Genomic DNA, 14917 nt, shown 5'->3' on the forward strand with positions numbered 1-14917 from the left:
TTTTTTTGCATTCTGTTCTCAGCATCCTAACCACCAGCACATTGGAATGGTGGGGTGTGTGTGTATCTGCACACACGTACATCCACACACACAGTAGGTGTTTAACAAATCCATCCGTTGTCTCTGCTTGCCCACTTCTCTTCCTGAGCACCAGGCAGGAGTATTACCAACAGGGAATTGACTGAGTTCCAGGCATCGGCTGGGTGTTTGTTTTATTTTTCCATTTCCCCCTCTCACTATTTTTATATACAGTAAAGGGAAAGCACCAACATACGAAGGCTTTCAGCTCAGCATGTAAAGAACTGAGCTCTTCTCGTGATAAATTGTTTATTCCACAGTCTGGAGATTTTCTAAAGTCCTTGCTTATCTATCCCCTTTTCTCTACACTCTTTCTTTTACTGTAGCGACTGAGTTGGCCTCAGGGTTTGCTGTTATCCTTTCTGGTCCAATCTGATTGGGTGAAGGGTGGTGACTTTTTCCCAGGGCAGCTTTTCTCACCCAGGTCCATGGCACTGTCTCTAGAATGATTAACCCTGGGCACACATCTTCAGAAATCCATGCTGGATCCCCCACCAAGAAAACCAGCAAAAACCCTTACCTTCGAACCAAAGAAAATACTAAATCCATGAAATCACTTAAGCCACCCTTCCAAAGAGAGGGAGACTTAAAATGTTTTATGCAGCAACCTATAAGAAACTCATTTTGTGGGATGTTTCACATTCCAGCCCATGGTTTATTCCCCCATATATCCCTGCCAGTAATATCAACCAGATGTGGCAAAGAAGCCTGTGCAGAATTGTAAAAATTACAAGCATATTCTATAATTCCAAAGCATTGTAAAGTCACAGTTTAGTTTTCTTTCTTTCTTTAAAAAATAATCATAATCTTTTTTTAAAACCATTTCCAAGCTGGCAATTTCCAAGCGTGTACTGTTCTCAGTACAAGTGCTGCCTGATCACTTTACAAAAATCTTCTGCTAGCCCAAAGGGCTAAAGTTTTAAAATGAAAGCCCAACTCTACCTTTGATAAATTGTAGGGAACTTAGAAAGGTCTACTTGTGAGCATTTATTCAAGTCTATAAATCTTTCTCTTTCAATGTTTCAACTCTTAATACCTTAGATCTCAGATGAGTATGTGCTTGCATATAAGTATAAAATGCCAAACTGTGAAAGTTTCACAGATTCACAACGTGTTTCTCTCTCCCTTTTTCGAGGCAGGTTTCCGCAGAGGAGGCAGATGATATAGTAGAAACCTAGTTTTAAGACTGTAATGTGAAGCACACAATCAGTGTCACTGAATTGTACATGAGCAAATTGCTGAATTGATGGAAGTTGCATACAGTTTTCTCACAATTTTTTTTCCCAAAAGGTATTTGGTTCAGTAATATCTATGTTTCTAACTGATGGACTAAACTCCTCAAATCTCTGTTTTCTCATCTATGTTGTGGTGATAAAAGCATACACCTTGAATGAAGAAAATAGTTTATGCATAAGATATGAAGCACACAGTACATGTTCAACTTCACTTCATGGGCTGCACTAGATCCATATAGTCAAACCATGTACTATGGATGTTGTTGTCATGTGCTGTTGAATGGCCTGTGACTTACAGCAACTCCATGTACAACAGCTCCGAAGCCTGCCCTATCCTGATCCTGAGCCAAGCTCACTGTCTCTGACACACCCAACCCTATTACCTCAGTCACTGTGACAGTCTAACTCACCCAGGGTCTTCCTGTCCTATTCTTTCCATCCACCACTTCAAGCATGATGTTGTTCTCCAAGGACTGGTCTCTTCTGGCAAAATGCCTAAAGTATGTGAGATGGAGCCTCACAATCCTTGCCTCCAAGGAGTAGCCTGGTTTCACCCTCTCTAGGACAAACCTGTTTGTTTTTCTCGACGTCCATGGAATGTTCAATACTCTTTTCCAGCACAATTCAAAGGAATCAATTATTCTTCTGTTATCCTTAGTCACTGTCCAGCTCTCTAATGCACAGTAAGTAACTGTGAAGACCATGGCCTTAATCAGGTGTACCTTTGTCTCTCCAGTCTGACATCATTTCTCTTCAGCACTCTGGAGAGGTCCCTGACAGCAGATTTTCCCAATGCAATTTGTCTTTTGATTTCCTGACTGCTAGTGCCAAGAGTGTTGATTGTAGAACGGAGCATGCTGAAATTGTTAGCAATCCCAGTCTCTTCTCCATCTATTATGATGCTGCCAATTGGCCCAGTGTTGAGTATCTTTGGATTTTTTGATGTTCTGCTTCAGTCCATATTGAGGATTATATTCCTTAACACTCTGCAGCAAACACTTCAGGCTCTCCTCAGTTTTAGCAAGTAAGGTTGTGTCATGTGCATAATGCTGATTTGTTGCTCCAATCCTGATACTACATTCCTCCTCATAAAGTTCAGCCTCCACGACAATCTGTTCTGCATATAGACTAAAAAGGTATGGAGATAGGATGCATCTCTGATGTACACTTTTCCTAATTTTGAAGCTGCAGTGTTTTCTTGCTCTGTTGTGATGAATGCTTCTTGGCCCAAGCATGAACACTATTAAGTGTTCTGGGATTCCCATTCTCCTCAAGCACTATGGATAAAATACTTTAAATCAGATAGGATGCTATTTAAAAGGTCAAATATTTAACCCTATTCTAGATACAGTGAATGTGAATTCTTGGATGCATGACCTTGGAATCAACATTTAATAAATACCTTGAGAGATGTTCTCTTTTTTTCTATATACTAAAGCTTGCTTTTGAATTGTGATGCTGGCAAAGAGTGTCATGGACTGCCAAACGAACAAGCAAATCTGTTCTAGACGAAGTGCAAACACAGTCACCCTTAAAAGCAAGGATGGTGAAACTTCATCTCCTATATTAAGTGGACTGACACAGTGAGCTTGAGTAGGGCAGAGGTCATGAAGATGGCAGAGAATATAATAAGGTTTCAACCTGTTGTTCAATGGGTCGCTAGGAGTTAGAGTTGACTCAACAGTACCCAACAGCAACAACAATAAAATCTGTAAATGCCTCCAAAGTATGGAGTTCTTACTGTCCAAAGTATGGTGAGCAGCACACTTTGGGTGCCTTCAAGTGATCAGTAATCATGTCACCTGGGAATCTGTTAGAAATGTGACATTGTGGTGCCTAACCCAGATCAATAGAGATGCAGTCTGAATTATAATAATATCTCCTGGTATTTGTATGCACAGCAAAGGTTGAGATGCACTGACCTAGAAAATCTTTGATTCTCAGCCCTAAAATTCTGTGGTAAGAGATTTGACAATTAAAAGTTTTATGATCAACTCAATAGAAAAGATCACACAGGGCTTTTGTGCCCACTGGATAAAATCACAGAAGAGAAGAGAAGAAACTTTCTGTGCTTCTCGCCTCTGCTCTGGCTTGACTCCATTGCCTCTGTTAGGGGCCTGCAATACAGAGAGAGCGCAACACACACAAAATGGAAACACCAAGAGTGACAATCGCATCCACTGTAATCCATTATCTGTCTGCACGCAGATTAAAGCTAAACCTGTCTTCAAGCACATGACAGAACTGGCAGTTGATGAAGCGTGCAATAAAGCAAACAGAAGGCCAGCCTCGTCGCTGTGTTCACAGGCTGGGGAAGCAGAGGAGGTGGGGGAGGAAACGGAGACCTACTTTGCAGGGGCATTTTCCATGAGCCCCTGGAAAAAGTGACCCATGTCTGCGATGGTGAGGAGTCTCGCCATGCCCCAGGCTCTGCGGGCTGGGCCAGCACAGCTGGAGAGTAGCAGGTCTCCAGGACTCTTGCTCCAGGCAGGCGGACAGTTTGCAGAAGCCTCAGCCATCCTGATGCGCTGATTTTCCCATCGCCCTATTATCCTTTCATCACCTCAGATAACAATTCTGATGGAAAACTGGGTAGTTCGGATCTTTGTTTTCTCCACTGGGCTTTTGCTTTTATAGCACAGCTTCTCATCAATGTAGCACTTTCTGGAAACGCATATTGCATGTAGTTTCTTTTAGACCTTTGTGTGGAAATGAAAGAAGACGGTGTCTGCAAAGATCTGTAAGAAGCTGAAGGTAATCTTACAGGTATAGGGTTCCAGGCATTCAGCAAGTCGGGGTGCATTTAGGCTCTAGAGGAGAAAAAGGCAACAGCCCTGAGCACCTACTAGGTGTCTGGGACTTCAGTTACTAATGTCTTCTAACTGTGGGGTAGAAACTGTGGTCAGAGACGGAAGGAGCTCTGGAGCCAGGCTAGGCTGGCCCCTTGGGTTTTGCCTCTCCCAGTTACTGACTCTGTCACTTTGGGCAAGATACTTGACTTATCCAGGACTCTTTAAAAATGGATGTGAAATACCAGCTATCTCCTAATCCTAGGACGCTCTGGTTGCTTAGTGGAAAGGAATTGCACTGGCACTTCAAAGGCACATGGTTCAAATCCACTTGCAACTCTGTGGGAGAAAGAGGAGCAGTCTCCTCCCCTGTGATTAACAGCCTCTGAAAACCCGCTGAGGGTCAGCTAGTAGTTGGTTCTGACTTCATGGTACATAACATAACAACAACCTCCTAATCCTAAGCTCGAGTCAGATAATATATGCACGGTGCTTCCTTAGAGTGTCTCGCCCACAGCAGTTGCTGATGCATGCTGCAAGTTCATCCCAAGTCATGGCAACCTCGAGTACCACAGAAAGCCTGGGCCTGCTCCAGCCCTCAATGGCTGCTGTGCTTCACGCCACTGACAGAAACCCTGTGTCTGTTCATAAGAAGTTTGCAATAGCCATTTGGGAACTAGGATTGTTATTCCCATTTCATCGCCAACCAACTAACATGGATGAAGTAGAGGTCACTTGCTTACTTAACTAGAGAATAAGACTGCAACCCAGGTCTAGATGGCTCCCAAGTTCACATTTCTTCCTCTAGTATGTTGCTGTGTGCTGTTCAGTTGGAGCCAACCCATAGCTGGCCCTTCAGCAAGTTTTCAGAGGCAGTAAATCATATGGGAAGAGACTGCTCATCTTTCTCCTGTGGAGCAGCTAGTGGATTTAAACCACATCCTTTTAGAGTGGCAGCACAGCTCCTTACCACTAAAGCCACCAGAGTTCCCTTCCTCTAATCCACAGTTGCCTTGAATAGACATTAGATACATTTCCCAAAAGAAGACCCCAGTTTACGTGAGGGATGGAAAGTGTGTGTGCGCATGGCTGTGATAACAGCAGAGAAAAGTAAAGCACATCGCAGAGGCAACCAGCAATAATGAGAGCCTGGAGGAAGGCTCCCTCATTGTAAATAATTCCCTGGGAGCTGAAATCTGACAGTCTTTAATTCTTTGTTTGCAAAAAGCTGGTGTATCATGATACTGTGCCAGTAACTCAGTCCAGTGCTAAATCGACTGGCCACATCTTACATTGTTTTCAGCTGCCTGGGGATTACTACCTTCCCAAGCCTCTTGCGACTCCACTGACCTCCACTAGCACCAGCAGATTTAATCCGAGTGGTATTTTTGTAAAGCTGTCAAATACCATGTAGCACTGACAGGAGAAGAGCCATAAGCCTCATCCTGCCATTATTTAGCTATCATTTTCACCCATGAACAAATATTTTGAAGAAGCTCTAATCGTGCAGTGCATAAATAATGTACTAGGCTGCTAACCAAAAGGTTGGAAGTTCAAATTTATCAGTCATACCCCGAGAGAGATGGGTAGTCTCTTTCTGTAAGGAACTGCAGTCTTGGAAACTCAATGAAGGTTGCTGTGAGTCAGAAGCTGCTGGGTATGAGTAACCAAATAGCTAAAAACCTCCTAAATCCTTGCATCTGAATCCTGGGCAGATGAGTCAAAGGACCCCTAACATCCTCCTCATCTTTGTATCTCAAGGTCAAATTCACACAAAATAAATGTAAGCCACTTTCTCCCACACTCTGACCACAGCTCTCTAATCTGAGGGGTGCTTTAGATCCCTGGTTTCATCTTATATAGAAGAGATGGTGAGGATAGTACAGGGTAGGGCAGACGGCACCTAACAACATTTTCAATTTGCCATATGCTGCCATTCTAAGGAATTTGATGACATTAGTGGATTGACTTCCAAATAACCATAAATCCTCTACTACCTATCCCATGTGAAGGAGAATAAGATAGTCTGAAATGGATGTGAACAGGATATGAATAGTCTATGGGCAAATTTTATGGTGTAAGCTCTGTCTATCTCCACCTGTCGATGTTAGACATTTCAGCTCCAAAGATGTAAAGTGGCATGCTTTATCTCTAGGGGAGTACAACAGAAACAGTATAAGGGTCTTCTGTCCCAGTTCCTTCTACAAGAAAGGGTGATGAACTCATACAGTCCACTGGGGTTTCTATATTATATGCTGTGAGTCATCTTCTCTCACCGTCATAACCCCTACTACAAGAACAGAGAGAATTACACAACATGCTAGATCACTGGGACCCTGGCCCCACTGTGCCTGAAGTCATCACTATCAGTGGATTTTTCAATGACCTGAGCCCAGAGGTGTCCTCTTTAGGTTAAAATAGATTCTGTCCCTTGCTATGAATATGATAACAAGTTGCAGTTGCTGTTCAACTTGGTTCCCAACTGATGGCAACCTCATGAACAGAAGAATTGGGCTGTTAGGATCACTGGCTAATTTTTCAGTTCACCATAAATATGGTTTCTCAATAAATATTGATTCCTGTTTTGATCACTACTTAAGACATTTTCCATGGACAACAACCACGGAAGCAGTAGTCAAAAATCAAATGACAACTTTGCCTGAAAAAATCTGCTGTAAATCACCTCTACCAAGTGCCAAGGAGCAAGGATGTCAGTGTGAGCCATTACCTCTCCTGAGCCAAACGATGGCATTTTCCATCACATCCTTGGCAGGTGAGCACTGCACAATAAATACAAAAGACCAATGAAGACTTGCCATCTTCCAACTGTGGTGCTGGTGAAGAAGACTGACTATTTCACCGTCTGCCAAAAGAACAACGCAGTCTCTGTTGGATGACATCGGGAGGATAAGGCTGCATCCTCACACCTTGGACGTGTTGCCAAGAGGGACAAGACATGCTCAGTAAGGCAGAGAGTAAATGAAATTAAAAAGAAAGGCCTCAACTGAGACTGTAAACTTGGGTTCTAGCACCGCAGTGAACAGGTAGTGTTTCCTTCCGTCATGCATGGTGGCTGTATGTCAGAGGAAACTTCACAGTGCCCAACAACAACAACAACAACAACAACAACAACAGTATTACATATCTCCTTACAAGCCTATGACCTTTTAAAAAGGTATTTTTATTAAAGTATGGACTTGTGAGTAGGTTTTGTCTCCAATAATAATAAAGCAAGAAAGATAGAACCCAGAATTGTTGCACCTCTTCCATGGTACTCCAGGGAGCAGCCGCCACCACGTGCCCACATTTGACATTCTGGAGAAATGGCTCACTGGGTCTGTTGAGATGCATGAAAATACAGCCAGTGGCATATGTACACACTCATGATTGCACAGTTATTGATTTCTAATTTGTTCCTTGCTTACTTCCAAAAAGGCCCGGCAGTGGCCCATGAAATAAGACAGAGACACAATAGAGCCATTAAGAAAAATCAAAGATCAAGCCCAGAGAGAGAAAAAAAGGGGTTGCTGATTATAGCTCAAACTGAGGTTAACACAGTTGCTCCAATTTAAAATATATACATTTATATACATTTAACTCTCAAGCCTTGTGGCAGCTATTCAGATTGTGCCATGATAGGTTATCTGAATTTCTAACTCAGACAGGATATCCTTTATGTCTGCAGCCCAACGTCCAGCACAGAGATCAAGCTAAAATAAGCAGTCAGGAAGAGCTAACTGAATGAATGATGGACAGAAGAACTAAGACTGCTGAGAACAGGGTTGTATCTTTAGGCCTATTCCATTCATTCATTCAATCACTGACTGCTTCTCTCTATGCCAGGAGCAGGAGGAGAAATGAACACAGCATGAACCAAACCATGTTCCTGCCTTAAAAGGCCCTAGCTCACTACCTTGAACCAAAAGCTCCATGAGCTTTAACTCACTGTCCATCTTGTTGTTGTTAGGTGTCATCAAGTCAAGTATAGCAACCCTATGAACAGTCAATCTGCACCCTGTCCTATCCTGTGCCATCCTCATAATCTCTGAGACACCAGAGTGCACTGCTGAAGTCACAGTATCAACCCATCTTGGTGGGTCTTCCTTTCCTTCTCTGACCCTCCATCTTTCCAAGCATGATGACCCTTGCCTTGCCTACCTCCATGTCCAATGTATGAAAGAAGAAGCTGTATCAGCTTTGCCTCCAAGAAGCACTCTGGCTGTACCCTTTCTAGGACATGTATGTTTGTTCTTTAGGTAGTCCATGGAATATCCCACTGCCAGTAGGGACTCCTAATCTCTCCATTCTCCCAAAGAAAGGAGATTAAAAAGTGAAGATTTAAAGTCTGGAATTATAGGAGCAACCATAGTTACCATGGTGATTGCACAAAGATGGCACTTCAGACACACACACACGCACACCCCCCCCCCCGAGCCTATTATACTAAAAGATATTTATATGTAACTTTTCAGTGGGCCAACTGGCAGTATCATGATATATAGTGAAGAGACTGAGATTGTTAACAGCTTCAGTTTGCTTGACCCTGCATCTAACATTCGTGGTATCAGCAGCCAGGAAATTAAAAGATGAACTGCATTGGGAAAGTCTGCTGTCAGAGACCTCTTCAAAATACTGAAGAGCAACGATGCCAGTCTGGAGGCTAAGGTGTGCCTGATACAGACCACGGTCTTTGAAATCACTTGTTATGCATCAGAAAGCTAGACAATGACAAGAGATGACAGGAGAATTGATTCCTTTGAGCTGCGGTGCTGGAGAAGAGTATTGAGTATACCATGGACTGCTAAGAGAATGAACAGGTTTGTCCTGGAGAGGGTGAGACCAGGCTATTCCTTGGAGGCAAGGATTCTGAAGCTTCATCTGACATACTTTGGACATGTTGCAAGGAAGGACCAGTCCTTGGAGAGGGACATTATGGTTGGAAGGGTGGAGAGACAGCACAGGAGAGAAAGACTCTCAATGAGATGGATTGATTCAGTAACAGGGAGAGGGTTGCTGAAGACAGTAAGATTGGCATGGGATGGAGCAGTGTTTATGGCTGTTGTACAGAGGGTCACTATGAGTCATAGGTGACTCAATGGCACATAGTAACAACAAGTTCTTCAGTAGGTAGATGGTGAATGGGGGACTCCCTTTTACTGATGAGGATACCTAGGCATAGACAGCAAAAGTGACTTCTCTAAGCCCTTTCAGTTAGAAAGTATTAGTTAAGACATAATTCAGGTATTTCTCAGGCTCCCATGCTACCTGCTTAGGCATAGCTTCCAGTACCTTGGAGACCACTTAGCACAACCTAAAATGTTATCTCTGTCTGGATCAAGCCCAGTCTTGCACATCATGAGCATCATGGGATGGCCACAGGAGAGCTGGGAGCCCACAACTTCTGTGCGTAAGTAGCAGTCAACCAGGAATCTTGCAAGTGGAACACCCAGATCTCACCCACTCACTCACTGGTGTCTACCTCACCCAGACCCACTGATACCTTCTCTTTGCCAGCAGATGGACACAGACATTTCAGATAACCAGGAAATAACCAGAACTATTTAGTTCAGAGCAGGTCACTGGAGAGATGGAACTCAGCGCTGAGCTGAGCTGAGAAATGACTATCAGGTGATCAATGACGGAAAGAGGTGCACAGGGCAAGGGAAGTAGAAGCCAGGGTGGTTTTTGCATATGGCTATTCCTTATTGCTTGTTCAGCTTTGCTAGAACCTCAGGTCTGCACAGCTGAAACACACACACACACACACACACCCTTCCCAGGTAGATCCAGATTGGAAGAGTGGAATGAGAAGCATGTCCTTTCACCCTTGAACAAAGTCAGCTAGGCTGACTGAGCAAGAGAAAATGAGCACACAGCAAGAGGAGACCTTGACACCTTGACAGAGTGCAGGTGTGTCCCAGAGAGGCGAGCAAGGCCACAGCAACACTAGAACTTTAGCCAACCTGTTCCTGTTGTTGTTCCAACAAAGTGCCCTTTTAAAATGCATTATGTATGTACTCTGTGTGTGTGTATTCCTAATTCAGAACTCATTCTTAAGTGAACACACAGACATGTGTTTTACATTTCCCGATTTATCCCAGAGCCTATATGCATTGTTTGACTGCATAAGTAGGTATTAAATACAACCATTGGAAATGAGCTTGGTGGCCACAATCTTGGAGCCTCCCCAGAAACTGTAGCATCTCAGTGAGCAGGCTGTAAATTTTGTTGCTTAAACCCTAGGCATCAGAGCCTGTGTCACACCACTCAAAAAGTCAAGTATTGGGCACTCCAGTCCACCCCACAATGCACACTACTTACTCATTACCAGCAGGGCTTGTAGGTTCAGGATCATGGATCTGTCACTCCCCTTAATTAGCACTTTCCTAACACCCATTATCCATGAATTACACTCTCCAAGGCCACATGCATCTCCAGTACTTGAGCTTCCACACTCTCACACAGAATAAATGCACAAAAGCAGCACCACCTCTTCCCTCCTCATCACAGGCCGCACCATTCCAGAAGATAATGCAAGAAATCAAGAGATTTTTGTTTCACTTTGTTTTCTTTGTCACACAAAATCATAGACCTGAGAGTCAAGGTTTTATGACTGGTAGGCAATCAGCAGGAGTTGTTCCAGTCAGCAAGGTGGCACAGCTGAACATTGACTCCAAACCAATGTTCTCTAGGGTCACTGGGAATTTCTTGTTAACAATCTCACCTCCAGTCTTACCCTCACATTCATATTCGACTCAAACAGAAAAGTTTCCTCCCACGTTGCACAGAATGACCTATGAGCAGAAATCACTCATCCTTATTGTCCATTTATGTTCCAATCTCTGAACAAAGGGGACAAGAAGTCAAGACTGGAGGTGTGAGTTTGTGGTGTGCAGCACCTTTATTTTCTACAATTCCATCTCTCCTACTGACACACCAGGTCAAAATCCTGCTCCCAGGCTCCAGATCAGACTCCACTGGCACAAGGATCCAGACACAAAGACAACCACATACATTATCCACATCACCAAAGCCAAGTAAGGCACAAGGCAGAATACGAATCAGTTCTACTCACAGTCTGATGAGCTTCGGGGTGCTCTGGAAAAGCAATTCTGGAAGAACTTGCAGCTTATTCTTGTTCAGGCGCCTAAAGACCGAAAAAAAAAAAAAAAAAAAAAAAAAATGAAAGGATGTCAAGACAACATTAAATAGGATCTAGTGTAGTCACAAGAACCATCTCAATCAATCAATCAAATAGCAAGTATGGAAAGACTCTGTAGACCTTTCAACAGGGAATGTTCAACATGTGTAACAGTAAAAGCTGTCTCCGGGAACTTGTAGTTAAATTAGAGATACAAGGCTAAGTCATAAGTCAAAGCAGAGCATGCACGTGGCCACTCCCCTGATCCAAGCCCAGGACAGACATCACTAGCTAATAACATTATCCTTTCTCACAGAGATCTGATTTTAAACTTTTCTTACTATGCGCTCCAGGAAATTATTGCACTATGGTGAAAGTGGAATAGAAAATGAACTTAACTGCCCCCCCATAAATAAAGTTGTTGCTACTGTTATGTGCCATCATGTCAACTGTGACTCATAGTGATCCCATGCACAATAGCTCTGAATCTTGCCCTATTATGAGCCAATTTCACTATTTCTAGTATATCTAACCCCCATAACCCCAGTTACTGTGTCAATCCATCTCTTTCAGATTTTCCTCTTCTGCACTGTTCCCTTCACACTTCTTCCCCCCCCCCCCTTCACACTTCTAAGCATGATGTCCTTCTCCAAGGACTGGTTTCTTCTGGCAACATACCCTAAGTATAGAGATTCAAAATTCTTGCCTCCAGGGAGATTGGTTTCACCTTCTCTAGGTCAAACCTGTTGTTCTCTTGGCAGTCCATTCAATACTTTTCTCCAGCACCACAACTCAAAGGTTTTGATTATTCTTCTGCCATTCTTAATCATTGTCCAGCTCTCTGATGCATGATCAGGCTTACTTTAGTGTGTAGACAGACATCCTTGCTCTTCAGCTCTCTGGACAGGTCTCTGATTTTCCTAATGCAATTGGTCTTTTGATTTTCTGGCTGCTATAGTCAAGTGTGCTGATTTTGGAACTTAGCAAGCTTAAGTTGTTAACAATCTCAATTTCTTCTCCATCTATCATAATGCTGCCGAGAATCTTTGTTTTCTTGATGTTGAGAGAGGATCTCTGGTGGCCTAGTGATAAGAAGCTGCACTGCAATTCCAAAGGCAGGTAGTTCAAAACCATCAGCTGGCTCCACAGTCAACACTCTTGGCACCAGCAGCCAGAAAATTAAAAGATGAACTGCACTGGGAAAATCTGTTGTCAGAGACCTCTCCAAAGCACTGAAGAGCAACAATGTCAGTCTGGAGACTAAGGTGTGCCTGATACAGACCATGGTCTTTGTAGTTACTTGCTATGCATCAGAAAGCTAGACAGTGACTAGGGATGACAGGAGAATTGATGCCTTTGAGCTGTGGTGCTGGAGAAGAATATTGAGTATACCATGGACTGCTAAGAGAATGAACAGGTTTGTCCTGGAGAGGGTGAGACCAGGCTGTTCCTTGGAGGCAAGGATTCTGAAGCTTCATCTGACATACTCTGGACATGTTGCAAGGAGGGACCAGTCCTCGGAGAGGGACATTATGGTTGGGACGGTGGAGGGACAGGACAGTAGAAGAAGACCCTTGATGAGATAGATTGGGTCAGTGTCTGGGGTAACAGGAGTAGGTGTGTCAGAGACAATAAGACAGGCACAGGATAGAGCAGGGGTTAGGGCTGTTGTACATAGGGTTGCTATGAGATGCAGGCAACTCGACAGCACTTAACAACCACCACCACCACTTCCTTATTTTAAGAAGTAGGTCACAGGCCTTTATTCCTAATTTGTCTTAGTCTGGAAACAATACTGAAATCTATTCAGCTTCATAGCAAAACATAAACCTCCATTGACAGAAGGGTGGTAGCCAAATACGTGCTCATAGGCTGGTTATCAAACCTGGGTCTCCTAAAAGAAAGGCAAAAGTTCAACCACTGAAAGCCTAATCATGATAATTAGGTAATACTTAATAGTATTTACTATCAGTCAATAATTATTATACTACCTGCCATAGTTCATTTAATATGAATATGAGTTCAACCCTTCTTTACAGATGATGATCCTGAGGTCTAGGGGGCCAAGTAAGTTGAAAGAGTCACATAGGTAGTAGGTAGAAGATCCAGGATTCAAACTCAGACCATTCAGATCTAGTGTCTGAGCTTTCATCAACACAACAGTGAATGTCTCTACCAAACTGCCAAATACAATTGTAGATCATTCACTCATTGTCTTTGAGTTGGGACCAACTAATTGCTGACGCTCCATTAGGCTTGTGAGGCCATAAGTTACACAGGATCTGTGGCTCATCCCCTATAGGGCCATTGGTGACTTCTAAGTGCCAGTGAGGAAGCATGGCCTTTATGGTAATAGTGCCACACCCTATGGACTATGCCATGAAAGCTCTAACTGTAGGTCCCCAACAAGTATTCCCTCACATAGTTGTGATCAATTGCTTTATAAAGCTGGAAACCACTAGTCCTGGAGAAGGAATACAGTTGAGGACTTAGTGGTAAGCCATGGCTGAGCTCAGGGCTGGCTGTATCAAGTACCTACTGCAGAGCTCCAGGAAACTTCTCTGTCCTTTTGAGGCTACAGTTTCCCTTGTACAGAGCAAACGTACTTTCTCATTTTTTCCAACACAAACCAATCCACTGCCATATAGTTGATTTCAACTCATGGCTGCTCTTCATTAGGTTTCCAGAGCTGAAAATCTTTATGGAAGGAGACTGTCTATCTTCCTCTTGGGGAGGGGCTGGTGGATTTGAACACTAACTTTCTCATTAACAGCCCAGCAGGTAATGCACAAGGCCACCAGAATTCCCTTCAGCAGGGTTATGATGGACTTGAATGACACACTGTTGATACACGTGCAACTGTTATTCATCATGGAGCTGACTTTAACTCATGGTCACTCCATGTGTGTAGAGTAGAAATGCTTCACTGGGTTTTTAAGGATGTGATCTTTCCATTGTCAATTACTAGGCTTGTCTTCTGCAGCATCTCTGGGTGTGTTAGAACTATCAGCCTTACAGCAGTAAGAACAGGGCAGTAACAATGGAAATAATGTTTACTAAGTCCAATCTCCTGCCAAACATTGTGCTAAAGGCTGAATGTGCATGACATCAATTGCAGCAATGCTTGAAAGCTAACATTTCCTTATCCACATCTCAGACAGGGAAATAGTCTTGGAGAAGTTCTGCAAATCCCACAAGGTCATTGTATGGAAAAGTGGTACAGACAGGATTTGAACTCAAGTGGTCTGACTCCAGAGCTTTGCTTCTTAACCATAATATTCCTTGAAGTCTTTGAATAACACAGATCCAATGTCTTCTTCCCTTTTTCTTCTGAGATTGGTTCTTCTTCTATCCAACTATGATCGTGAGCCACTCCAACTATATTTTCCCTCCCTGAAAAGGACTCTCCTGTAGGTCCACGTGGCACTGTCTAGAACTACCTTCTATTGTGACAAATGTACAAAGACCAGCAGACTTTACATTTACACAACTGACACACCATTCCATGGAAAAATCCTACAATCTAGTCCACCACCATCAGCACTGAGTAGGGTGTTTAGTGTGTTAAAAGCCCTAAACCAGAGTTGAAGCTAAAAATAAAAACCAGCTTGGCTCCAAGACTCTAGGAAGGGGAAAAATCATTTCTAGTTCTTGCCTGTATTTGCGGCTGGGCA

At 43.3% G+C, this 14917-nt stretch overlaps 1 protein-coding gene across 1 annotated transcript in view; it reads right to left on the minus strand.

Moving 5' to 3' along the window:
- SLIT3 (slit homolog 3 (Drosophila)) overlaps nucleotides 1-14917 on the minus strand; it is a 915040-nt gene that overhangs the window by 724600 nt on the left and 175523 nt on the right. Inside the window, exon 4 of the mRNA XM_006884333.1 lies at nucleotides 11178-11249. Within this exon, the coding sequence (XP_006884395.1) occupies nucleotides 11178-11249 (72 nt within the window). The remainder of the gene's footprint in view (nucleotides 1-11177; nucleotides 11250-14917) is intronic.

This window comes from Elephantulus edwardii, unplaced genomic scaffold (genome assembly GCF_000299155.1).
Source record: "Elephantulus edwardii isolate Elephantulus edwardi_28Jun2011 unplaced genomic scaffold, EleEdw1.0 scaffold00033, whole genome shotgun sequence".
Lineage (NCBI taxonomy): Eukaryota > Metazoa > Chordata > Mammalia > Macroscelidea > Macroscelididae > Elephantulus > Elephantulus edwardii.